Genomic DNA, 26,674 nt, shown 5'->3' with positions numbered 1-26,674 from the left:
AAGTATATAATTTCCTATAAGATACGAACACTTGTGATCTACCTTGAAATAAAGGGTTTATCGGTATCGATTAAAATAATCGAAAAATTAAATAATATATCAAAAAGCCATATAGTTACGTTAAAATATTTGATTCTTTATCCAAATCTGTAGTTCAATTAATAAATTTTAGTCTCTAAGAGAATATTTTCTTAGGTAACTTGGCAATCGCGTGATTGTAAATGAACCTTAAGACGTTGAAACAACATAAAGCAACCTTTCAAACATTCTCTCTATGAATCGTGATCGAATATATCACGTCAACGGTGGGGCCGTCAAACGAAACATGGCGACCATTAGGTTATTGCTATGAGTGCTGCCTGGTTTTCTATCGTTAAATGTGGAATCATCGTGCGTTGTGCGGGCTGACGCGAAGCGTCGTGTCCTCGGGGAGGCAAACGCGTCGCTTTAAACTCTACACAACCCGCGTACATTGCTCCTAGTGCCGATTCAATGAAAAGAATCGGTCTCGTCAACAGTGGCTTGTGGGTATACACACCCCGACGCGAGACTCCCGAGTGGTTTTATGGCATATCGAGCATTTTTCTACTATTCTGAAATTTTATCTATAATGCACCTAGTAGAAGTGTGATTTGCGTGGAAAAATCACAAATTCTTCACCGCGTTGTTGTCGGACTCGCGAATCAAAATGCCGGTCATCGTTAAAGTGTTTTTATGCATGGGGTGTTAGTGGTGGTGATCACCTCCTCTCACCCCACATTTTTCTTGTAAAATCTCTGTGTATATTTAAATTATTACCGAAACATGAAAGAACTGTTTCACATTCGTGTATCATTTATGATTTTGACAAATATGTAGAAAAGAAATGTGAAATGTGTAAGGATGTGTATAGTGGTGGAAAAATAATACAAGGTGGATATAGACTTCTTATACATGTTTGTTCAGTTTCTCTTTGGAAGAACTAATAATACATCAGAAGTGTTCTATATTATTTGTGCTTTGACTGATAAATATTGCACGAAGGTTATAAGACAAAAAGGTGTAATTTCCAGAAAGGAAAAGATTACGAAGAGTGTAAGGCCATATGCCGCCAGCCGGGCTATCGGCAAGAGGCTTGTCTACCTTGATGGACCACGGACAACCGGATGCTCGTCATCGGAGCGAGCGGTTTCTACTTCATCCAGAGAATGGCTCCTCTAATTCCCATGGTACTAGCACAGCCAATTCATCTCCACGATATCAACATAATAGTAGAACAAATAATCATTCCACAAGGTATATAAAATATATTGCATAATTTGTACTGGTAAAAAAATCTGGTACGATCGATCAAAACTTTGTATTCTAGTTACGGATATTTGTATGGACGCGCATCCAGCAACAATATGTCTGATAGCAGTGTTTCTGATACGCATAGTGGTGGTACTGCAAGAACTGTTTCTCAACAGACTAGTCCATCTCATGGTACACATTCCTCTTCTCAATCAAGACAAGACAATAGTTCAACAATTTTCACTGCATTATTCGATTACGTTGCCCAAGGCGAAGATGAGTTATCTTTACAAAGAGGTGAAACAGTCGAGGTAACTTTCTTCATAGGTATCTGTAAAGTGATAATTTTACATTAGAATAGCCAAGTACATATGTGCTTTATTTGACGCATTAGGTTCTATCTAAGGATTCAAAAATCTCAGGTGATGAAGGATGGTGGACTGGAAAAATCCATGGAAAAGTTGGTATTTTTCCAGCCAATTTTGTTGCAGAAGCAGATAGCATCGATCGAGTTTCATCGGTGATTGACAAAGTTCAACCGGTTGAAATCGATTTTGAAGAGTTACAATTAGAAGAAGTAATAGGGGTTGGTGGATTTGGGAAAGTTTATAGGTATTTAATCTAATTTCATAATGTTTTAAATACAACAGATATTGATAAGCTATAAAAATTGACATTCATAATTCTGTATAATATTTTAGAGGATTCTGGCAGAAACACGAAGTAGCTGTTAAAGCAGCTCGCCAGGATCCAGACGAAGAGCCAAGTGTGACGTTAGAAAATGTTCGACAAGAAGCAAAATTATTTTGGTTACTGAAACATGAGAACATTGTGCAATTAGAGGGGGTTTGTTTAAAAATGCCAAATATGTGTCTTGTAATGGAATACGCACGAGGTGGTAGTTTGAACAGGGTTCTTAGTGGTAGAAAAATCAGGCCTGATGTACTTGTTGATTGGGCAATACAAATTGCCCGTGGCATGGACTACCTTCACAATAAAGCTCCTATAAGTCTTATTCACAGGGACCTAAAAAGTTCTAATGGTATGTAGTAAATATTAGTATATTGAAGATTTTTAATTACATATTTGTATTTTTAATAATATATTAATTTTCTTCATAACAGTGTTATTGAGTGAACCTATAGAAAATGATGATCTACAGTATAAAACATTGAAAATAACTGACTTTGGATTAGCAAGGGAAGTTTATAAGACAACTCGTATGTCAGCAGCAGGCACATATGCTTGGATGGCACCAGAGGTTATTAAAAAGAGTACTTTCAGTAAAGCCAGTGATGTTTGGAGGTCAGTTTGATGTACCTCCTATATCACTTCAATCATAATAATACTTGTTCTCCGAAGTTTTCTTCGCTAATACAATTGTTTCTTCTCTTCTAATACATTTTTATATTTGTAGTTACGGCGTGCTTTTATGGGAACTTTTAACTGGTGAAACTCCCTATAAAGGAATAGATGCTTTAGCTGTAGCGTATGGCGTTGCTGTAAATAAACTTACATTGCCCATTCCATCAACTTGTCCTCAACCTTGGAGGTTTTTGATGGAAGGTATATTGTTACACAAAAATATTAACATTCAAAAATATGAATATTTTAAAACTGAAACGACAAATATGTATTTATTTAGCATGTTGGGCATCTGATAGTCATTCGAGGCCGGGATTTGCTGAGATTCTAGTAGCACTAGATGAAGTACGTAGTGCATTTGCAGCAACACCGCATGAATCATTTCATACGATGCAAGAAGATTGGAGGCTTGAAATTGAACAAGTTCTTCATGGATTGCGCATGAAGGAAAAGGTACACGATCTAAATTCTTTTATTTTCTAGAAATAAACTTGTACATCATAATATAAATATATATATCTATATCGTCATTCTTTTAAATGCTATACAAAGGCATGCAGATCGTTAGAAGAGGTAAGATAATATATAGCTACTGTTGAAGTTAATGACTGTCTTTATTTCTAATAGCAAAGCATAGCTTGACCGCTTCTTTAACAATTCATAAACTTTTTTTTTATTCAATTCCTTTATATTTTTATCAATTAGGAATTGCGCTGTAGAGAAGAAGAATTGACAAAAGCACAAGTACAACAACGACAACACGAAGAAAACTTGAGACAGCGAGAACAAGAACTAGCTGCCCGTGAGATAGACTTATTAGAGCGGGAACTTACAGTAATGATAATTCAACAACAAAATACTCCAACACCAAACAAGAGGCGTGGAAAATTCAAAAAGTCGAGATTAAAGTTCAATAAAAAAGAACCTGGGAGTAATATAAGTGCTCCGTCTGGTGAGCATATTAAAAAATTATAAGCATCACGATGATGAGCCAATTAATTAATGTAAATATATTTTTATTTTCATAGATTTTCGTCACACGATAACGGTTCAACATACAGCGTTGGATCGGGGAAAAGTACGAAATCCATCACGGCCGAATAGCCCACCAGGCTCACCTAGTATTCCAAGATTACGTGCAATTGCGTGTAAGTAATTTATTCTAAAAACTTGTTAGTAGTTCACAATTATGATTACGTGTTGTTCAGTATGAATGATTTTGCCCTGAGATATTTTTCAGTATTTTCGAGAAATTTGAATCACAATGTTTGCGCTTTGTAGACACGTTGTTTTAATTTAATCTTGATATTTATTGGCATGGTGTGAATAATTAAATATATTTTGATAATTTTTTTTTTCTTTGTTAAAAAAACACATAAATACATGTACATAATTTATGTTATGTTTTCTTTCTTTTTGTAAAAAAGAAATTATAGAAATTCAGAATTCAAACATTTGATATCATTTAATAGTAAAATCATTTTATAAATTTTCTTATCTATTCGATGCTCCAAATTTTCTGATACGTAAAAATATTGTTACAAACCATATAAAACAGCTTTGTTATTTTAAAGCGTATATAAAATTGAAAAAAAAAAAAGTGTTCAGGGTAAGGAGGGAAAACAAGTATCGTAGTGAGTAGCGTTTTGTTTTTTGTCTTCCTCCTTTAGTACCAGCAGATGGAGTGAAGGGTAAGACATGGGGACCGTCAACACTCCACCAACGCGAGCGCGGGGCTATTATCACACAGCCACCAAATCCTGCATCTCCAGGTGGCAAGCGGTGGTCTCGTTCTGCTCCAGATCTTGAAAAGACACCTCTGCGTACCGCCCTGTTGGCACATCGCTCCCCGCTTCTTCAAGAAATAGGTAACCCCTCCTCCAGAAAGTTGTACTCCTCAGCAAATAATTTGATAGACAATCAGCCAGGATATAGTTGTAACAACATTCCAGAAAATTCTAACAACATTCTGAAAAGTCAAAGCTGCCCACCTTGCAATATAGGTGAAGATTCGGTTATCGTCGATAACGATATTTACGAGTCTGTGGTTTTGCACAATAAACCGACGAATAATTATAAAACTCACTTTTCGGAGGACCATTTTGCCATGGATAGTTTTGCTAAATCTAATACTAGGAACACTTTAAAAACCTCGTCAGCTAGACGTCAAAAGCATATAGTCGGTGAATGGGAGCACTCGCATTCTTCAAATTTTGTACAGAGCGTAGCAAATAGTTTGGTTGGCACTGCGAAACGTGTAAAGAAGAAGAAACGTGAAAGAAGTAAGTCGAAAGAATCGAAACGTAGAGATAGCTCGGAATCACGATTAGCTGCTTTTGCTGATTTTTTTCGCTCCCCCTCTGGATCAAGGAAAAGCTCGTTAAATTCTCCGCACAGCGGAGAACGAAAGAATTCTGTTACCATTAAGATTAACGATACAGATGGTTTAGAGTCGAGTCCCGAGAATTCAGTAGGTAAAAAATCTCAGCACAAGTCAAGAATTTCTAAAAGTCCTTTAAGAGTATTCAATAAAATGAAAGCATGGGGAAGTCGAGATGCACTTGACGATAAAAGCACCGCTGTTAAAGTAGAATATAGCGTGTTAGATAATACGATATCTATGTCGCAATTTAGTCAACGTGATTCTGACCAAAATAGTGGAATGCCGAAATATTTGACTGCTAACTCGCGGGAGGGGATAGATTTCGAGAGTCTCGAGTCAGAACTTTGTAACTTTGATTCGGAACATTCGAACGACAGTTCTGTTTCAAAAAATTCCTTAGGTTTCTTTCCAGAGAACAAGTGTAAAAAATCTCCCACCTCTTTTGATTCCGTTAGCGGCGTATCGGAGCCGCGTTTGCAACAACCCCTTCCACCATTAGATCAAAGTTTCAATTTAAATTCCTCCTTAAATCATAAATCAAAAAGCAACGAATATTTGCGTAGCTGTGATAAAGACATTGATAATGTCAATTCGATGGTGCAGACGCCTGGTTACAGTCAGGATTGCGAGCGTTACACTTCACAAATGAACTATGGACAAAAGAGAAATCTAATTGAATCGCTAAGGAATCCTCCTTCGCATCGAAGTTCCGAAGATGTGAATAGTATTATTTACGCCTCACCTAAAATTACCGAGAAACCTTTGAAGAAAAGTGATAAATGATGTAATTTCTCAAAGACAAAGAGATGTGCATATAGAACGTACAATTTGCAAAAGCATTTTACGAATATATCCTCTTTCTGTTTTATATGTTTTAGTAACAATCTTATATTTTCTTTACTGCAGGCGTTTCTGAGGAAAGCATCTATCCCACTCGTAAGTCTCTTTATATTGTTGCGCAACTGTTTCACACTTCATAAGAGACCTATTTATTTTTCTTCTACATATATCACAGCTGGTCTCAGCAAATGATATTTTTAACTTCTTTCCATTGTAATCAAAGTAAAAGATCTCAAATGGGCAATGCCTCTTCATGTTCACGTTTAAATATTATATTTCGTTTTGTTTGTTTTTAATTTTTTTGTTTCTTTTCCTTTTGACAAATTGTATCTGAATAGATTGTGCTTAAAATTATTTTCATAGGAGTGCATGAATTAGCTAGATTTCATATGTTTATTGATGTTTAGAGAGAAAGAAAAAAGTATCCCCATTATATGCATATATTTGAACGACACATGTACAGTTGCAAACATTTAAAGACAAACTATGTTCCCACATTTTTATATTGATAGTATTTGTGTTTAAGATTATTTTATTTGGTTGAGTTGTTTGGAGCGGTATAAGTTATCGGTGTATACCATCTTATAGGATTTGAAATTTTATCAGAGATTAGATGATTTATCAATGAAAAATCAGTTCTCAACATATAAACAAAATTCATTTCCACATTAATTGGTGGTTCTGTTGATTAATTTTAATATGATACAAATGTCTATCAAATTACATAGCGAATATATATTATTTTAGAATATTTTAATAAAGGGTAATATCTGTACCCTGCAATAATCTAAAAACTATTTATAATTTAATTTAAATTTATAAGAATTTCATATTTTGAACTGTAATTTAATGAGTACATGAAATGTAAATGCAATCTTTCTGGTGTTGGTTCTTTTCTGATGTTATCTAAAGTATATAACATTCTAACAAAGCAGAGCTAACAGTCCTTTACTATGTGAAAAGAAATCATGTGCTTCTGCCATTACAACCAAAAGTTCTGGATTAAAATTGATTTTTTTTTCTTTTTTATTTAGGAGCGTTTCCCAAAAATTGTATTTTTTTGTACAAATTGTAATTTCGAAATTTCATGATCAAAATTACAAAATTATTATAGAGAGCATTACGTTTTAAGTGTGAAAGTAGAGTTGTATTTTTTTCCTTTGTTGCTTTAAACACACATTTTAAATTAATTTCATATTTTGTTAATTATTCTGTCCAATTTTTTTGTATTATGGTAGATTTTCGACATTTTTTAGATTCAGAAATTTCGCGCACGTCACATACAACACATGGAGCGACACGCACACTTGTATTTAGAAATAGAAATTTTTTCAATAAAACCTTTTCAGTTGGACACGTTGAATTTTGTTTTTTCGTTTTCTGAATTTTTACGCTCGGTTTATGGTAATGTTTAGTCAATTTAAAAGAGAAAAACCTTGTATATCTTGTGTACTTTATGTTTGTACTTGTATTTCAAACACATTTCCAACAATTTATAAGAAAATGAATTCATTTTCTTATATTTGTTTCAATTAATTGACTAACTAAAGATACAATAAACAATAGATGATAGTTTGTTATGCGTATTAGTGTTTTTATATTGTTTTCTTTGCCAATATAATCGAGCGTAAAAGAATCCTTTTGCATGCTTCCAGTAGGATCCTAACTATCAAGATTGGGTTTGGTCCTTTTCTTGCCCTAAGATTCCAATGTCATTTATAAAAGTATTCCATTAATTGTTTCATATTCCTATTTTGTACATAATTTATGAAGAACCATTGGTATAAAGCAGTTCCAATACAAATTTTGTACATTTGCATACTTGTACTGAAGAAATAAATAATTAAAATCAAGAGAAAAAACAAAGTTTAAAATAAAAAACAGGAATCTTCAAAGTTAGTTATAGCGAATGCTTATTGTTTTAAATATCTCTTCCCTTTTTATACTCTATCTTATTTTCAAAGTTCCATTATTTTTCAATAAATTTAGTTACTTTTAAAATATGGGTATTATGCTTTATGATTAGTAGTGTTTTTAGAAAATAATATAAAAGCTTTCTAAGAACCACTAGTAATAAGATTAGTTGAAATAAGAATGTGGCATGTAGTGTTTTAATATGATGCATGTGACACATTGCGCTTATATACACAAATAGTTATAAATAATTTAACAAATAAGCATGTAGTAACTATACTAAACTGTTTATTTAAAAGTTATTGTAATACTTGTAATGCAAGGTTTTTAAAAATTATATATAAAGGTAAGAAGAGATAAAAAGTAATAGTAATCATCATATTTTGAATCTATTTTGTATTGTGAAATATAGGAAAATAGAAGTTGAAATTGTATTCTATAATTCTAAATCTATTTTTTTTTTCTTTCTTTCTTTTTCTATAAATATGCAGCAGTATCAAAATTATTATTTTAGAAATCTGTTTTTGTAGATTATCCGGCTCTACCACCTGATCTGTCAACTGACTGGGTAACATCAGATTATCCTTTGAAACCTGGATTAACCGGACCTTACATCATGCCAATGCCTGTACCAATGCCAACTCTTTATAATGGAGAAATGAAGAAACCAAAGTTAAGCATAATAGAGCTGGTTTTATACAATATTGCGGCTATGTTAGCTGGAGTAGCAACTGGATACGATGTAAGAATGTCAAACATATCTCCAATTCATCCAAGACTGTATCCAAGGCTTGGTGAATGTGAAGATGAACCACCACGATGGTGGTTCCAAGCAGACACCGGATCAAATCGTAATTCGGGTCATCTTGGACCTGATTATGAATTTAGTTCCAGTAGTGGATATCCTCATAACACGTATCATGGACCAGCAAGACATTACAGGTACGAAATCATAATATTCTTGATTTTTAAATTAAATTATAAAAACACTTATTGTAATTATAGGCCATTTTTGAGTAACATGGGTGGTATAGCACCTGGCCTTCCACCCAGTGTTATGCCTGACAAACCCTTAAGATTTACTGACTCACCTCAACATTATGCAAGCAGTACAAGTTCGAATGCACCAACGCCAAGTCCTAGGAGAAAGAGTAGTAGTACGAGTAACGAAGATGTGTACACTCACGAGACAGGAAGGGTTGATAGGATGGAAAGAGTACCAACAATATACATGGGTAATGTTGCACCTTTTCCAGACTATGGACCTCCTGTATACACCGTTGTTCCACCAGAATATTATAGACCACCAGAACCAACGTATTTTGTACCTACAGATTATCAGTAAGTAAATTAGTAGTATAATAAAAATGAAAATTGATAGCCATATTAAATACCTCTTTTTCTCTTCCTCAGTGATAGAATGCTTGAATGCCCTGAATTTCCACATGCTTATGATAATCCGAGCAGTATAAACAGTCCAGCTCGGCCAGTGTCGAGGCTTCCTTCGTACACCCATCATCGTACTTCATCAAATGTCTCAAATGCGAGTACATCGAGTCAAAGTAACATTAATCCAACGTTTCGCTTGGAAGACGAGGACGATTATTCTTTGTATTCACCTGGACATTATTATCAACGATCTTCAGCTATTATTTCCAACGTAGGAACGTATAGCCCGAGTATGCTTAATCACGATTACGGTTCACAATTATTAACCCGTCAGAATTCTCATGATTCAAATTCAAATTCAGGAGATAGACCGAGTAATTTAGAAGTAGTTAATCGATTACGATCAAGCTTGAAACGATCAAATTATTCGTATAATTCTCCGAATAAAAGTGTTAGCAAAAATAATTCTGGTTCGGGTACACCAACGAATCCTACTCCACCAGATTCTCTGACATCCGAGGACTCTAGTTACGTTTCGGCTAAAGATAGTCAAATTTCTATAGGTAGGGTTCGATTTTCTCCTGTGACATTTGATAGAGATGGAGTTTCGCGTGAACACAGAGAAACATTACTTGATATTCCTGTACATGGACAAACTCAAGACGCTACTGTTCCGTTACAAGCTAATCGACGAATAAATAGAGGTAGAAAACCAAGTATTTCTGAATTAGAAAGAGAATTTTTGTCATAGCATTGGCTTATTTAAAATCGTGAACATAATAAAAAATAACGCTCTAAAGAATTTGTCAATCTTGAAAGTAATATTCAATTACAAACGATACGAAATTGAAGAGTACATAACGCAGCAGAAATTTATTAAATCATTGTAACTATAGAAGATACAGCGATGCACGTTGTCAAAGCACTGCCTCCTGCAAAAGATTTTATCATGTATTAATGCAGGTCATTGAGTACAGTAAGAGTTTAACATTCCATATATATATATTATATATGTATAATACTGAGATATCCTTATAAAAGACTCTTATATTCAATTAGACTGTTTTTAATTTTGGTAAAGAACTGGTATGTCTCATGTACGTTTTGTAGGAATAGTATGAATGCCAGAATTACATGGTAATATGCAACATTATAAAACGTTATTTAAATTCTACTTTATGTATTACAAATATTTTATTCATACATTCCGCACATTATGCATCTGCTGTTAGCATTGAACATGTAAATACTATATATTTCTATCGTTCTCATAATCATCTAAAACATTTGAGAAAAAGAATAAATATTTTAATTCAAATGTTCTCAGAGAAATCGTATATAAGGTAATATATACGTAATTGTTATATTAAACAGTTGAAAACGATATTAATCCCCTTTTTTTAAATATTAAGAATTGAATTATATTCCATTGACTTGTTCATCTAATGCTACTTCAGAGAAATGAAACATTATTATTCCTTTGATTATATCATTATTAATGTTAACAGCAAATTTACATTCCACCAAACTTTTTTGTGACTGATAAATTAATTGAATGTTGAATAATTGTACAATGAAACATAATTAGGAAAACATTGATGATAGTTCAACAAAACTGTTTATAATTTTCCTTATGACACAAATTTTATATTGTAAGCGATAGACAATATAGTAACTTCTTTTTGAATCACAATATTTTCCTAAGTTCTATAATGAGATCCTATGAGATCTACAATGAATTACATTTTTCTGTTGCCATTAAATTGTCATGTTTCATGTACAGTTTTATTCTTCAATTTTTATACAAATACCATGGCACTAGATACACGTGTGAAAAATTTGTACAGTAGAAATTTTAATGCATTTGTGAGTTAGCAACGTGATAGACTATATTTAATACGCTATGATGATTAAAAGTAACACTTCTTTTATATGTAAAAACAAGTATGCATTCAAGTGATTGGCATACCTGTAGAAAAGTGTCTAACATGTTTAGTCTACCTTTAAAGAACTACATACATATGTAGCTATCTAAGGTGTGATATACTTTCAAAATTATTTTAAAACAAAAACACTCCATATACATAATCATCATTGTACATACAAGTATCGAGAACAGTTATTGTTTGCTTAATGATGTAAGAATAGTTCATACATTCCTTTATATCGGTCACGTTGTGTAAAGAATACTTAAAATATTTCTCAGATTTCTAAGTGCACGAGAATGTCCCAGAAATTATTTTTTACTTACTTAAGATACTAATATATAATCAGGATACCGGGTCTTGAAAAAATCAATTCTTGTAAACCCTCTATTCTGAGTTATATTCTGTATTTTCACAAATATGAAAACAAAATGAGCTAAACTTAATTTCTTATTTGTGAATATGTTTAATTTATTGGTACAGCAAAGAATAACAACTAACAAACAATTTGAATTAAACTTATGTAAACTAATCAAAACAAAAAATTTATTTACTTGTTGCGTATATTCTACGCCGTTATACGGTATCAAAATAACTCATTTATCTCATTAACATCATGTAAAATGAAAAAGCGATAGTTTTGTTTCAAAAACTATATGTTTTTTATAATGATTTCCTGAATGATAATCAGTATTGTAGGATATGTCTCAATGTACATAAAATACAGTAGAGTTACAAAAAGAAAAAAGAGATAAACTTTGAAAAGGTATTTTTTGGTAATTTCTAATATTTATTTGATATGTAAAATGTAATCTTTTCTCAGTGTGCAGTATCAATTTTGATCTCTAATAGTTTCTTTTGTTATGTAATATTTGAAATACTTTACTCAGAATTTTCCAAAGAACAATTAATTGAATATACTGCAAAGACAATTGAGTCTTTCTTAAAATACTCTATTTAATTGGAACTAATATTATATAAAAATTGATTACATACAATGTTGAATGTTCAATTCAAAGTTCAATTTGTGAAATCTTGCATAAGTAAGGATAATTAATCAGTTGACTGAAATATTTATGATGTTATTAAAGACATAGAGTAAATATTTCATGGATATGCCTTTCTATGTTGTACAAAGATATTCTGCGGTGCTAGTATCATGTACTTAATATGTTAAGAGCAACAAAAAAATTGAAAATGCTTCCAAGGTAATTGAGAAATATTTAATGAAGTCTTAGAATGCTAACTAATATCAATAATTGTTGATAGTAACAATAACTTATACAAAACATAATATTAGGCAGCTATCAACTATTAATTATGTAATGGCGTATGATCGCCAACAGTGCTAGTCTAAGCTATATTTATTTTTTATATATTATAACTTCTTTAGCTAAAAGTAAGAAGAAGAACTCAGTTTTGTATTTCATTAAAGACCATTTATAGACTATATGTTTATCTACTAGAAAAAATATATAAGGAAACAGTGTTCAGAACAACTATGTAAAAAGTAATTTAGCACATATACTAATAACATTAAATCCACTCTCTAATTCATATGCAACAAAACTTAAGTTATCTTTTATTAAATTTAGGATTGTTTTGTTCTTTTTTAAGCTAATTAATGCGACCAAATATTGTTGTTCTGAATGTGTTTCTTTCAGTATAAATTTAAATTGTAAATATCTTCTCATTCAAGTTACACTAAAACTGCATGCAGCTTATAAATTAGTAATTTGTACAATGACACTTATGACCAAGAAGATAATTATGAAGTGTGCTTTTACTGTACACAAAGTATATTTACTGTGTTATCTCCTCTATTCTTTATATGTTTATTTCCTGTAAAATATGCTAAACAATTTTGTTATTCCTAATCACATTTAAATGTAACCGATATTGAGGAGTTATCACAGTTCATTTATTATTTGATATTCATATGTGAAATTAATTCTTTGTCAGTATTTCTTTGTAATATATGAACTTAGAGGACGTAGAATGTACTGCAACCCGTAAATTCGTAATTACTAGCAATTTATTTAAATTTTAAATTACTCCATAGTTGTAAGAATACTACTAATAAGCTAAGTGCAATGTGTTCCACGTGTATTTAAGTAAAAAGTGACTGCTTTGGTGTGCGCCTTGAAAATAATGAAATGCAGAACCCAAAGCTTAAAAAAAGAAATCTTTTATGTAATATAATTCTAACAACAATTATAAGGAGTTATAGAAACTTCAAAGTTTTCTGTGGTAAATATAGTTTGCCAAACAAAGATATTAGGTACTGCATGACCATTAACATGTATAAACAGAAGAAGAAACAGGATGATCTAATATGAAAAAAGGAATAACAATTATTCATTTTGTTATACAAAATTAGAAGAAGTTATTTCATTAAAAAAATGCAATAACAAATGTCTTCAATTTTTTACTTAACAGGTTTAAATATAACAGTGCATACCCAAAAAATTGAATGGGAACTGTATCAATGTGGTGTCTGATTTACACGAAAAATTCATGTATTTTTCCAAGCATTGTACATTACTCTATAAATATTAATTATATAAATTATAAATAGTAACCGGAGTATATATTATATTAATTACTACAATCACTGTAACATTGAAGCATCACAAATTGTAGGTGATGCCTTATTATTATTAATAAATCATTTCAAATAACATAAAAAATAAATCAATTTTTTTTTCTTATTACATTTTCACGTATTTGCCTTTATACATATATTATATATTTGAAAATCAAATGATTTTCTACTGTCTAAAGTCTAAATGAAAAAAAGAAGAATGCATTTTACATTACTTTTCATCTTCAAGAAGTGAAAATTATTGTGTTAATAATATCATAATTAATATTTCATTTTATGAAACATTTAAATCTTATTGTATTAAGCAGAATGATGTGAAAAATATGGATTTTCATAGCTGTAATTGCAAAAATATTACTATTACAGAAGGAATATTTGGAGAAATATGGAATGGTAACCACATCAATTATTTTCTTTCCTAAAAGTAACATTACACTGAAACTAATAATGAATTATAATAATTAGAAAATAAAGAGGATCAAGTATTTATTGATTCTGTACCAAAACCAGTAAAATCTTATACCATGGTAAATTCCAATCGCATGGAAGTTATTCTTATCACTTGGGGTGCTACAATTGTATCTTTAAAATGTCCAGACAAGTATGGGTACTCTTCTGACATTGTTCTCGGTTTTGATGATCTACAAGGTATAATTTTATACTCATACCATTATAAACTAAATAAATGTTTATAATATAATTCAATTTTATAGCATATATAAATCCAATAACAAATCCATTTATTGGTTGTATATTAGGCAGATGTGCAAATCGTATTAAAGATGGACAGATTACTATTAGAGGCAAAGATTATGAATTAACAAAAAACGATTTCAATAAGAAACATCATTTGCATGGAGGAGTAAACTCATTACTTGTATTATCCATTTGTATACAAATAGTAAACCATTTCTATGTTATTTTAGACAAATGGATTTGGCCGTAAAGTATGGGATTCGTACATTGCTGGATGCTCAGTTGTTATGAGTTACTTAAGTCCAGATGGGGAAGAAGGCTATCCAGGTGCAGTGTTAACTACAATAAGATTTAAATTAACTTCAGATAATAAATTAAATATTTGTATGAGAGCAACAACTTCTAAACCAACAATAGTGAATTTATCACATGGTTCCATGTTCAATTTAGCTGGACATGTAAGTAATAACATATTTTAAAATTGTGTATTTAAATAAGCATGTAACATTTAACAGGATGCTGGAGAAACAGAACTAAAAAATCATAAAGTATTATTAAACTGTGATCGTTGGACATTTGCAGACTATACCGACCCGGTTCCTACAGGTGCTATACGTGGTGTAGCTGGAACAGTTATGGACTTTCGAATACCGAGAGTTTTAGGAGATTATATGGAAAAAGTATCAAATTACTAAATATTACGGTATCTTTAATAAAATTTAAAACAGTAAAGTATTTATTTAATTCATAGGTACCTCCTGGTGAAGGCTATGACCACAATCTTTGTGTTACAAAAAATGAACAATCTGGCAGTTTATTTGTTGCTAAAGTTTGGCATGTAAAAAGTGGACGGTATACGTGAATTACATTATATGCATCAATCTTTATCAAATAATACTATATTTTCGAATATATTTTTGTTTAGTGTCTTAGAAGTATATTCAGATCAACGTGGATTACAGTTTTATACTGGAGGACACTTACCACCTCAAATTATTTCAGAATATTCGGAGAACTATGATTTGTTAGAAGATGTAAATATTTGTACTTCATTAGCACTTGAATAAGTTATATCTAGATTTATAATATATATTTTATTATAGAGCAATGAAAATGAATATGTTGAAAGTTATAAAAGTGATGAAGATGATGAAGAAGAATCAAAAAGACAATATAAAAAAATAATAGCTATACCAAAAAAGTTGGAATTTCTTTTAGGAAAACGAGGAAGTCGATATAAAAAGTTCTGTGCTTTTAGCATTCAACCACAAAATTACCCTAATGCGATACATCATGTAAGTACATAAAAAGTAACATATAAAACTTGTAAAATGAGATACTATTTAATTAATACACAAAATTAATTGCTTTCAGTCACATTTTCCATGTTCTATACTGTACCCTGGTCAAATTTATTGTCATGATTTAACATACAAATTTGAAGTATGTCTTAGAAATTATATGTAACATGTCTTCAATTTTGTATGCATGCTTATCTGTTAAATTGTTATCGTTTATAATTATATATTGTTACGTAAAGTACATAAATACCTCGAATATAATGCGTCGTTGTGTGGTTAATATAATACTAAATAGTATTGTTTGTTACTTTTACTTGCTTCTTTTTACTAAAAAATTTAGCCATAGCACCAATCATGCTACCAAAACTATTATGGATCATTAAAGTACGTTGAATCCATTGTGGAAGAGCTTTCGTTTTATGACAATAACGTTTATCTAATAATATTACCGTCGAATAATCATTGATATGTCGAATTGCTCGTCCAATACACTGATTGACTGCTTTCATACATGAATTTTCATATAAACTTTGACCAGCATTTGGTTTCTAATAAAAAAACAAAAAATATATAAATATAGTACAATGTGTATTGTAATGGGTAACTAAATTTGTTGTAATAAAAAAGAAAACATATACATACAACATTTTCATTTAAATATCTCATTTTCTCTTGTAGTTCTAATGATTTAATATTTGGATAAGGCATTCCTACAACTATAATACATCTTCCCAAATTATCAGAAAAATTCAATCCTTCGCTTAGTTTCCCACCTACTACACTAAATAATAATGAACCATTTTGTGGACTTTTCGGTCTTTCTATATGAACTGCGTATCGTTCCAAAATTTCATTGACCTAGAATTTATAATTCATTAAAAATGTACAACTTCTATAAATAATTTATATTGGAGCTTATAAGTAAATGAAGACAATACCTGAGAAGATGATTTCGGTTCTCGAAGAACACATTTTTTTACCGAAATTTTTTCTATAATACCAGATTTTTCTAAGTGCTTGTACACTAATTCCTCGAAATTATAAGAGGGTAAAAATACTACAATGCCAGCGGGTACAATATTACATAAATTTAATAAGGCTCTCCCTAACTCATCTAACTGAAACACATTATTATCATTACTTCTTGTTACCTGATTTATTAGCACTATTTATGTTGCAATGCTATAAAGTAGTCTTTACCAATTTTGTATTCTGTCGATTTTGAAAATTAAATTCAAATTCAACACCAGTAGGACCATGAGTTACAACTGAGCATATTATATTTTCTTGAGGAACTACATGATCACATGAAAATGTAACAATTCTTTCAGATTCAGCACCTGCTGCCATAAATAACTGCTCTGTAAATTCATTCATTGGTGCCATTGTTCCACCAGCTAATATTACAGCTCTAGAATCTTGAACTATCAATAATTATCAATTAAAAATCAATTTCACATAAAATGATTGAAACATTACTAATACAGATATTTTTAAATTTGTGTGCTTACTAATGTCATGGAAATGTGCTGCTGGATTTAATAACTGGAATTTTATAATACTTTGTCCAATAGTTGAACAAGGAGCAACAAATATACGTCCATCAGTGCATCTATTTTGTAAACACTCTAAGAAACTTATTATTAATATTAAAGGGTTATTTGATTGTTCTTCATTCACTGATGCTGTGACTGTATCAGATGTACTGCATTCTGCAGGTTTAGCTTTAATAGAATTTAAAAACTGCTTTATACCAGATTTTTTTACATCATGACTATGGATTTTTACATTATTTTCATATTGTTCTACAAAGCTTTGTAATTTATGACTTAATCGAGAATTTTTAATAAATTTTAACAAGTCGAATATATTTATTGTATCAATTTCTGTTTTTATTTCAAATTCTTCTATTTTGTAAGACTTTGACGTTGTTTCTGCACTTATAACGTCATCAGGATTTGATTTTGTAGTAGCTCCAAAAATAGTTAAAAGCTTTTTTAAACAAAAGCTTAACTGATTAAGGTACAGAAAATTTTTTGCAGAAAATAAAGTTTGATACCTAAAATTTATATTATTATTTTTAGTAATACATAATAATTGTAATAATAATCATCAAAATAATTTATTACCTCTTTAAATATTGTGAAAGTTGACTATAACAGTGCAATAAATTTCTGCCTGTAATCATAACACTGTGCATTTTTTCAATAGCCTCAAGTAAATTATGGGCTTCATCAATTATCAATATATTTCTTTTTAAATTAATTCCTGAACTAATTCTAGTATTTTTATGTAATACAGAATTATATGGCACTAATATTAACTGACCACATGGAATAGCTTTTCTTGATGCATAGTATGGACAAGTTTTCAGATCTTCTCCCTTTTGTACAATCTCTTCAATATCCTGAATTTCTATTACCGTTTCCCCTATCAGTAAATCCTGATTTCCTGGCATAAAAGGACAACTAGTTGCTACTTTCTTTCTTTTAACATCTTTCTCCTCTTTAACAGTAGCTTTCTTCTTTTGTAATTGTAAACATTGTTCATTAATTAAACTTTGATGCTTTAGTCTTCTTATATTTTTATTAATACAATAATTTTGCCTAAAATTATTAGTAAAACCTTGTAGAGAAATTAGTCTCTTCAAAATATTTGAACTTTATTTGAAAACAAATAATGAGCTACCTAGATGCCAATGGAACAACAGATACATTTTTTGAATAAGGACTTTTCTTGATTTCTCTTATAAATTGTGATAATTGTGAATGAGTTCTAGAACAAAAAAAGATTTTAGTATTCTCAAAAATTTCTTCTTCCTCTTTGTCTTCATCCTCAGAACTTTCTGAATGCTGCATTATATCGTCCAAAAGTATCTCTTCTTCTATATTGGTTTCTTTATCATTAAGTTCATCAGCTGACTCCTTCTTTTCTATATCAATATCATTTTTTATACGATTTATATTACTCTGACTATGTAATTTCTTCTTTCTGTTTACATTTTTAGTTGCTTCTTTTAGATTATTCTTCTTATGCTCATATTGAAGAATACTATTTAACTTTGCTTGAAGCAATTGTTTCTCCTTATTTAACTGTATTTGTTCAGTTTGTACAGAGAACCAATTATTAGATAAATTGGTACAATTTTTTATTTTTTCATCAAGATCAGAAATTGCTGTGGTCAATTGGTTCTTCTGTAGTTCTTCATGATCCAAAAGCCACTTTAAAGCACCACAGATAATTGACATGGATTTACCAGTACCAGTTGGACTTTCAAAGATTCCCAATTTAGCATTTTCCAAACAATTATACAATTCTTTCATAAATTGAACTTGAATGGAATATGGAGAAAAAGGGAAAGGAAATTCTTCAGTAGCTTGCATGTTGATTAATAATTATTCAAAGTTATATTAAGAATAATACTGTTAATCCTTACTAAGACTAATTATAGATTAATTGTTTTACAATATTTTATTTAAACATACCACAATTGTTCCATACAACAAAATGTTCAGTGTTTACATACATATATAAATACATACTCTCCCCATGGAGACCAAACCTTATCTGGGGGTATTTGAGACCCCATAAAATCATGATGCTCTAGAACAAAGATATGTCCAGCTTGGTGTATCTGTAGTCACTGCTATTAGAATCAAAGGTTAAACGTTTTTTTGTTTCTTTTAGAAGTCTAAATAGAAGTTTTTGTAACTTTCAAAAAAGTGTGACTTACAATTTTCTGAATTTAGAATGAAAATATGTATGTGCTTATATGACAAATACAATGAAGACTGTATGCGAGCGTATCATATATGATAGAATTTCATTTGTAGATTATTTAAGTGTAAGCGATACGTCGGCCTTCTTTTTTGGAAGTTTCCTCCTACAAATTTTAATCATTCATTTTTTATTCTTTTTGTAGGGAATGGATTGTGCAGAACAAATATAAACCAGTGTGAAAACGTGAACATGCAATAATTTTTTGTACTTCATAAAAGAATTAACATAATTGCTAGTGTAATCATGGGTAAGTTAAAAACACTTACTTGTAAATTAATCAATTGTTTCCAATCATATGCTTACTTTTTAGAGGATGCTATGGAAGCACAGAAATGGCAACAACATTTATCTTTGTTGCGAGAGCAATACATTAATTTATATAATACAAACACAGAACTGCAACGTGAATATGCTATTGTTACTGCAAGTAAACAAGATTCTGGATTTATTGGAAGACTTTTAACAATTATAGCATCACTATACAATCAACGTCGATATAGGTTTGTAATCTTTTAAGTTTATAACTTCATACATTAGCATTTTCATTAACAAATATTATGTTATAGTGATGTAACTATTAAATTAAAGGATCAAGAAATACCAGCACATAAGTTTATCTTATCTGCTAGAACAGATTTTTTCAGTGATCCAATGATTGCTGAAACAACTACATTAGGTAATTAGTTAAAGGGTTAATAGAACCATATGTAAAAAAAAACTCATGTATAATATAGAATATGTGTGTAGATTGGACTCATTTAGATCCTAATGTTGGATTGGTGTTACTAAAATGGATATATATGGGAAAAGTTGGTCAAGAAAATTTAACAGTAGATTTAATGAAAGCAGCTTCCAGTTTTCAATTGACAGAATTAGTTGAACTTTGTGAGAAATATTTAATTGGAACTGTGGGACTCAAAGATTGTGTACAATTGTATGCTATTGCTGAAGAATTAGGAACTCGACAATTAAAAGAGCATTGTAGCTCCTTGATTTCAGCACATTGGGTAAGATATTTATTATGTATTATGTTCAATACTTTAAATACTGATCAGTATTATAACATCAGTTTATTTAAAATTTATATGTTTAGGAAGATTTGAGTGGAGAAGATTTTAAAGAAATGCCTGGATCTTTATTGTACAAATTATTGCAAACAAAAAGTAAATACCCATTACATGCTGCTGTTAGATTGATGAGGGAAGATGTAGTGTTTTTGTATTTGGTGGAAAACAATACAGGGGTAAGTTAAAAATTTGTTAATATAAATATTGCTTATAAGCATGATGTATCATTTTGAAACATTGATTATATTTTATTTTCTTCATTTGAAAGTACTAAAAAGAATGATACAAACAAGGTATTAGAAGAAGAAAGGATTATTTCGTAAAAAATGTTAATACTTTTTATATTACTTTTTAAAAACTTTTTAAACATACATATATTTCAATGTTTTCTTTTTTATCCTAGTAAGTACATAAACAGAAAAATTCATAACGATTTTGTAAATAATAATGTTACTGTGAGCAAAGCAATATGATATATATTCATAGTTTTCATTGATTCTGATGAATTGCATAAATGGAAACTACAAAAACAATACTCTGGTGGACCTACTGGGGCTCCTCTATCTTCACCAATAAAACAACCTTCTTCATAAGCTGATTTCACAATTTCTTCGTTATCATTCCAATTATTATCTACATCATTGTAAATGGGAACTGTGCTTTTTTGAAGTGCACAATCCCTTTCTACAGTTGTTATTACAGATGCTGTAAAAAATGACAAAGTAATTAGTACAAAAATATATATATTTTTAAATATGATAAATATTTACTTACATTTAAATTTATAGTAAATAGTTTTCTTCTTACAAAGTGTTGATGATGGACAGTAAACTTGAAATCTAGAACTTCCATCAAATTGTGAACATAATAAATCAGTTTCTTCATTTCCTGGTTGTGATGGTAAACATTTGAAACATGAAATACCATGTGCAGTTATGGGTTTTATTATTGTGTCTAAAACTATACAGTGTTTAAAGAATATAATTAAAAATATTCAGATATATTAAATACTAATTTTGTTAATTAAATAACATTAACAAATATTTTGAGTAGGTACATACATAGAAAAAATGCAGTAATTAGTAAAACCTTATTTGATTTTGTTTGAAAAGCCATCTTATTTATGTCCAAAATATAGTCAATTATTAGCAGAGTATTTATGTATATTTTTAAGAATATATTTTTTAAATATTATTTACAACTTTCGTAACAATTTATGTTTATTACTAAAATTTAATTTATCATTGTCATTTTACAAACCTGAAATAATTTTAATTAATTAAACATTAAAAATTCAGTAAATATTATTACTTGTAACAGTTATTTATACATACTACTGAAATTATTGTAACAATTATAAAATTGGTTTTTAATGAAAAAAGAAAAAAAAACTTACAGATCTAAACAAATATCAATTGGTAAATATATCAAGGACTGTTGAATTCATAATTAAATTTCTCTTATATTATATAAAGTGTCATAAATTTACTAAGTAGAACATAATTTAATTAAACACTTTCACTTATTCCTAATAACATTAATTTATTAACATTCACCAAATGTCACATTGCGATGACAGAGTGTTTGTTAACTGTTCTCTTTGTTCTGCGACGAAATGCGTCCGTTTGACCGAAAGCTGACTGTGGTTAGGTGACCGTTTTCTACGCCACGTCATGATTTTTCTATCCTTTATAAACTGCCCGTTCTGTTTTATCAGAATGTAATCATCATATTTCTTTCCGTTTGCGTTTTAACGCCGTTATGTAGTCCTTAATAATAAATGTAGTATGTAGAAATCACTAATACGTGCACGTATAAGCATCCGCTACCCACTTTTACGCGCATCTCATTACGCATAAAATGCGAAGCAGTGGTTCTCAAAGAACCCTTGAAAAATTTTATCCAAACCAGAAACTTTATAATATATATACATATATTTAATTAATCATTTTTTTATTTTTATTCTTTTTAGTTAACTAAGGCCGTTAATGCACTTGATCACAAAGGAGAATTACCATTGGAAGTTGCTTTAAAAACATGTCAACCATCATTAGCACGTACCTTAGTTAAGCATGGGGCTGATTTAAATGCAAAAGATTCAAAAGGACTTACTTTACTCCAAGCTGCTATTATTAAAGGAGATTCTTATTCAGCAGAATTTATAATAGAACAGTTGCAAAATAGTGGTAACGTACAACAGCTATCCAACCCTCTGAAACTTACTGGAAACACAAAAGACATAAAGAATCCTGAAGAACTAGAAGGATGTACTGTTTTACATTTGATAACAAAACATAGTTCAGAAAATATGTTATCGATCGCGTCCCGTTTGTTACAAGCTGGGATTGATCCTAATTTACAAAATCATAAAGGATGGTAATTTAATTGTTCCTATATTATTCAATTTTCATTAAAAATAATATATTAATTTATTGTCGTATTTGTTCTTGTAGGACCGCTTTACACAAGTGCATACTGGAAAGGAACGAACCACTGTTTGATATTTTGATAGAATGTACAGATTTAAACTTGAACAAAACTACTAACGAGGATGATACTCCATTATGCATTGCAATGAAACTGGATCCGTTCGGTCAATTTTTTGCTAAACAACTTTTAGATAAAGATGTAACTTCTAATCCTATATATAAAAATACAGAAGACACTTTGCTACATGTTTTAATAAGAGAATGTAAAGAAGAAGCGGCACTGTTTTTAATCGAACATTGTAAAGATAATTTGATGAAAAAAAATAATGAAGGATACTCAGTTTTACACGAAGCCTGTAAAGTTGGTTCAAGAAACTTGACGCAAGCTTTATTAAAAAATGGTCTTCCAGTGGACGAAGTTGCATTTTCTACCGGTGATGCACCGATACATATTGCTGTATCAAATTTATACTTTGATATCGTAGTAGAATTATTAGATGCACCTAATTCGAATTCTCAGTTAAATTTGAAAAATAATGCAAACGAAACACCTTTGAGTTTAGCTATTAAAGCTCCATTTAAAAAAGGTAAAGATATTGTTTTGGCTTTGATAAAAGCTGGAGCAAATATCAACGAATACAATAAAGAAGGCTTAACGTTATTACATCAAGCAATATTAAAAGAGGATTCAGCAACGGCGATCTTTTTATTAGAAAATGGTGCAGACATGAACGCGAGGTATCTTTAATTTATTTAATATTTTTAATTTAGCATTATTTAACCCACCTTGTGATATTTAAAACTTTTAACTTAGGACTGCAAATGGAGAGGCCCCTTTACAACTTTCTGTGCACTGTAGACTAGGTGAAGTTGTTGAAGCTCTTTGTAAAAGAGGTGTGGATACTTCTGTAGGGTGTCCGTTATGGGATGCATTGGATTCGGATCAAGAAGATATAGCATCTATTTTAGTTAAATATGGAGCTGATACTGATTGTTGGGGACCTGGTCCAGATGGTTGCCTACAAACATTATTGCACAGAGCAATTGATGAGAACAAAGAAGATATTGCACAATTTCTTATAAGAAGGTGTCTAATGCATTGGAAGATTGTTATAAAAAGTTGTAGTATAACTGTTAAGTAATATTTCTATTTTAGTGGTTGCGATTTGAATGCTCCAAAAAAACTTGGTCCAGATGGCTCGGGAGGTGATGAAGCTAGAGACGAATGTACTCCATTGCACATTAGTTGTCAGTGGGGTTTAGAGCAAGTTGTGCAAACGCTTATTGAACACGATGCCGATATAAATGCTCGAGATATAGAAGGGAAAACTCCGGTTCATGTAGCCATACAAAATCAACATTCACAAATTATTTCTCTGCTGCTTTGTCATCCTAACATAGATTTAAACAAACGAGATAAAAAAGGTTTAACACCATTTGCAACAGCTTTAACATTCCGAAACAATAAGGCGGCACAAGCGATATTAGAACGATTACCTAAAGCTGCTGAACAGTATGACAACAAAGGTAGAAACTTTTTACATACTGCTATTCAAAAGAATGATATGGAAAGTATTTTGTTTCTATTATCTATACAGGTAGGTATGAAAATGCATATTTCAATTTAGTTGGAATTTTTCAATAAAACAACTAATTTTGTAGGTAGATGTAAATTCCAGAGTTCACGACGTTACACAAACTCCACCTTTACATCTTGCTGCAATATCTGGAAATGAAATGTTAGTGCGAAGTTTAATTTTGGCTGGTGCGCGCGTTAATGATACGGATGCAAATAGAAATACCGCATTACACGCTGTTGCAAAAGCAGGACATGCTGCAGTTGCTTCTGCCTTATTGCAGGTAATGCACAATATCATAAATATTTATTTGGTAAACATCATTATTAACTTATTCGTTTTCTTCTTCTTCTTAGAACAATATTAATTTTGATGCTGTAAATGCAGACGGCGACAATGCGTTACATGTAGCTGTAAGAGAAGGTCATGTAGGAGTAGTAAGAACACTTTTAACTGAATGTACACTAGATGCAGAAGCGGTCAATCTTAAAGGAAGAAATGCTTTACATGAATTAGCCAGATGTGGAAAAGATAATGCAGCAACTATATGCGAACTTTTCTTAGAATGTATGTCACACTATCCAGTAAATAATGCAGGTAAAAATATATAAGAATATATTAAACTAAATATAAATATAAATGAATTCTAATAAAGATATTTTGTTTAAGACTTGGATGGTAATACTCCATTACTGATAGCTTATATGAAAGGCAATGGTCAACTTTGTCGTACGTTAGTAAAATCGGGTGCATGTTTAGCATCGATGAATAAAGAAGGAATTACAATTTTTAATTATCAAGTAGCAACGAAACAGTTACTGTATAGATTATTAGACTCGTTAACGCAAGAAGCACCATGGGCTGATAAAGATCTCTGTTTGGAATGTGGTACAAAATTCTCTCTCACAATGCGAAAACATCACTGGTACAAAAACTGTAACATATATTATATATATAATTTACATTTATATAAAACTAATTTTTTTTGTTTTTACTTTTTTTAGCCGTCACTGTGGTCGAGTTTTGTGCAATAAATGTTCTGGTCAAGATGTTCCAATTGTAAAATTCGGATTAAATAAACCAGTGCGTGTTTGTGCAGTATGTTTTGATGTATTACAAGTAGGTGCTGAATAATATAAGACTTCAAATAAAAGAAACATTCGAATGTAAATAAAATAAATGTCATTCCATATACATTTCTAATGAAGGCTATACCAAATGTTTTTATATAATTCTATATCAAGCATATTGTAATTCATTGTATTATATAATTCCTCTTGTTGAAATTTTGTTAAATTTATAGCTCTTAAATTTTAAATACAGATAAAGGAATATCAACATAAATTAATACTTACTTATAAATAACCATTTATTCCTAATGTTATATGTCTACAATGTATCGATTTACAAGATTTTTTAACAATGATTACACATTTCAATTGATTCACGGTCTTACTTAAGTAAACTGAATAGTTTCTCTGCTACACAATGATCTACACATTCTACATAATCAATTAATTCCTCAAGACAAGTTTCTTCTGTCTCAGGAGTTGAATTAACACGATCATTACATGTAGTTAGTTTCTCTTGCATAGTAGCACATTTAGCTTTTTTTGCACATTTTTCCTGGAAAAAAAGGACAAAAATACGTAAAAAGTAAGAAATAGTTAATTTATCAAAATGAAATATACTGGAAAAATAATTTTATATAATGGCAGACAAATAAATGTAACAGTGGAAATGATCCTCCAATTTTATAAACTTACATTTTCATTGTTAACAAAAAAGTATTAAAATTTCAGAGGCTAAAACTTTAAATTATTATAATATAAGCATTATATAATAATTTTGACTTACCCGAAGCTGTTTTTGAGGATCAACTAATTCTCCGTCTTCCTCTTCAGCCTTTACGGTTGGGATATTACGTTTAAAGAAACTTTGTAGAAAAGACATTTTTAAAAGTAACTTTTCTTTTACTTTAAGGTAGTTATTTTAAATTGACTTAAAATGTACAACAAATTACTAAGATGGAAATGCAAAATTTAATAGGCACAAAATACTGACTTTAGTTGACCATTTCATAGATGAACCGTAGGTTAGGTTGTAATTGTAGCATGTACGCCCTCTTTCG

The 26,674-nt window shown here is 30.4% G+C and overlaps 6 protein-coding genes across 11 annotated transcripts; 3 read left to right on the top strand and 3 right to left on the bottom strand.

The window, feature by feature from the left end:
* Nucleotides 1–299: 299 nt before the first annotated feature.
* On the top strand, nt 300–13,692 carry LOC114878818 (mitogen-activated protein kinase kinase kinase 11-like). Of its 3 annotated transcripts, XM_029193049.2 has the most exons (15): nt 300–912; nt 1,053–1,275; nt 1,349–1,583; nt 1,667–1,884; nt 1,974–2,314; nt 2,397–2,577; nt 2,690–2,838; nt 2,918–3,090; nt 3,343–3,589; nt 3,666–3,785; nt 4,308–4,505; nt 5,927–5,956; nt 8,305–8,716; nt 8,780–9,115; nt 9,188–13,692. In XM_029193049.2, the coding sequence occupies exons 2-15, from the start codon at nt 1,085–1,087 to the stop codon at nt 9,912–9,914; spliced, it is 3,558 nt and encodes a 1,185-aa protein (XP_029048882.1). In that variant the 5' UTR covers nt 300–912; nt 1,053–1,084; the 3' UTR covers nt 9,915–13,692. The 3 variants fall into 3 exon arrangements, with proteins under 3 accessions (XP_029048882.1, XP_029048881.1, XP_029048883.1); XM_029193048.2 differs by having other exon boundaries at nt 300–1,275; XM_029193050.2 differs by lacking the exon at nt 5,927–5,956 and having other exon boundaries at nt 300–1,275.
* Nucleotides 13,693–13,814: 122 nt separating this feature from the next.
* Nucleotides 13,815–15,861, top strand: LOC114878821 (galactose mutarotase-like). Its single transcript, XM_029193055.2, has 9 exons — nt 13,815–14,086; nt 14,159–14,341; nt 14,407–14,555; nt 14,620–14,847; nt 14,905–15,069; nt 15,141–15,241; nt 15,315–15,423; nt 15,493–15,684; nt 15,764–15,861. Exons 1-9 carry the CDS (start codon nt 14,017–14,019, stop codon nt 15,854–15,856), a joined length of 1,290 nt encoding a protein of 429 aa, XP_029048888.1. The 5' UTR covers nt 13,815–14,016; the 3' UTR covers nt 15,857–15,861.
* Nucleotides 15,862–15,968: 107 nt separating this feature from the next.
* On the bottom strand, nt 15,969–19,176 carry LOC114878820 (ATP-dependent DNA helicase DDX11). Its single transcript, XM_029193054.2, has 7 exons — nt 18,379–19,176; nt 17,820–18,296; nt 17,202–17,749; nt 16,891–17,114; nt 16,629–16,808; nt 16,333–16,548; nt 15,969–16,238 (listed from the first exon to the last, which is right to left on the bottom strand). Exons 1-7 carry the CDS (start codon nt 19,071–19,073, stop codon nt 15,978–15,980), a joined length of 2,601 nt encoding a protein of 866 aa, XP_029048887.2. The 5' UTR covers nt 19,074–19,176; the 3' UTR covers nt 15,969–15,977.
* A 156-nt stretch (nt 19,177–19,332) lies between these two features.
* On the top strand, nt 19,333–25,887 carry LOC114878819 (rabankyrin-5). Of its 2 annotated transcripts, XM_029193052.2 has the most exons (14): nt 19,333–19,534; nt 19,613–19,717; nt 19,781–19,970; nt 20,037–20,146; nt 20,218–20,477; nt 20,564–20,713; nt 22,510–22,913; nt 22,991–23,704; nt 23,781–24,053; nt 24,123–24,564; nt 24,629–24,826; nt 24,900–25,140; nt 25,213–25,468; nt 25,548–25,887. In XM_029193052.2, exons 2-14 carry the CDS (start codon nt 19,714–19,716, stop codon nt 25,675–25,677), a joined length of 3,372 nt encoding a protein of 1,123 aa, XP_029048885.1. In that variant the 5' UTR covers nt 19,333–19,534; nt 19,613–19,713; the 3' UTR covers nt 25,678–25,887. The 2 variants fall into 2 exon arrangements, with proteins under 2 accessions (XP_029048885.1, XP_029048886.1); XM_029193053.2 differs by lacking the exons at nt 19,333–19,534; nt 19,613–19,717 and having other exon boundaries at nt 19,881–19,970; nt 20,059–20,146.
* On the bottom strand, nt 20,882–22,455 carry LOC114878822. Of its 3 annotated transcripts, none has more exons than XM_029193057.2 (4): nt 21,934–22,455; nt 21,599–21,797; nt 21,312–21,491; nt 20,882–21,242 (listed from the first exon to the last, which is right to left on the bottom strand). In XM_029193057.2, the coding sequence occupies exons 2-4, from the start codon at nt 21,651–21,653 to the stop codon at nt 20,962–20,964; spliced, it is 516 nt and encodes a 171-aa protein (XP_029048890.1). In that variant the 5' UTR covers nt 21,654–21,797; nt 21,934–22,455; the 3' UTR covers nt 20,882–20,961. The 3 variants fall into 3 exon arrangements, with proteins under 3 accessions (XP_029048890.1, XP_029048889.1, XP_046143894.1); XM_029193056.2 differs by having other exon boundaries at nt 21,312–21,497; nt 21,934–22,446; XM_046287938.1 differs by having other exon boundaries at nt 21,312–21,497; nt 22,094–22,446.
* Nucleotides 25,888–25,894: 7 nt separating the features above from the next.
* LOC114878823 (cytochrome b-c1 complex subunit 6, mitochondrial) lies at nt 25,895–26,663 on the bottom strand. Its single transcript, XM_029193058.2, has 2 exons — nt 26,401–26,663; nt 25,895–26,169 (listed from the first exon to the last, which is right to left on the bottom strand). The coding sequence occupies exons 1-2, from the start codon at nt 26,494–26,496 to the stop codon at nt 25,996–25,998; spliced, it is 270 nt and encodes an 89-aa protein (XP_029048891.1). The 5' UTR covers nt 26,497–26,663; the 3' UTR covers nt 25,895–25,995.
* Between the last annotated feature and the right edge of the window lie 11 nt (nt 26,664–26,674).

This window comes from Osmia bicornis, chromosome 11 (genome assembly GCF_907164935.1).
Source record: "Osmia bicornis bicornis chromosome 11, iOsmBic2.1, whole genome shotgun sequence".
Taxonomy (NCBI): Eukaryota; Metazoa; Arthropoda; class Insecta; order Hymenoptera; family Megachilidae; genus Osmia; species Osmia bicornis.
Note: the sequence above shows the minus strand (reverse complement) of the source record. Positions and strands in the feature narration are given on the sequence as shown.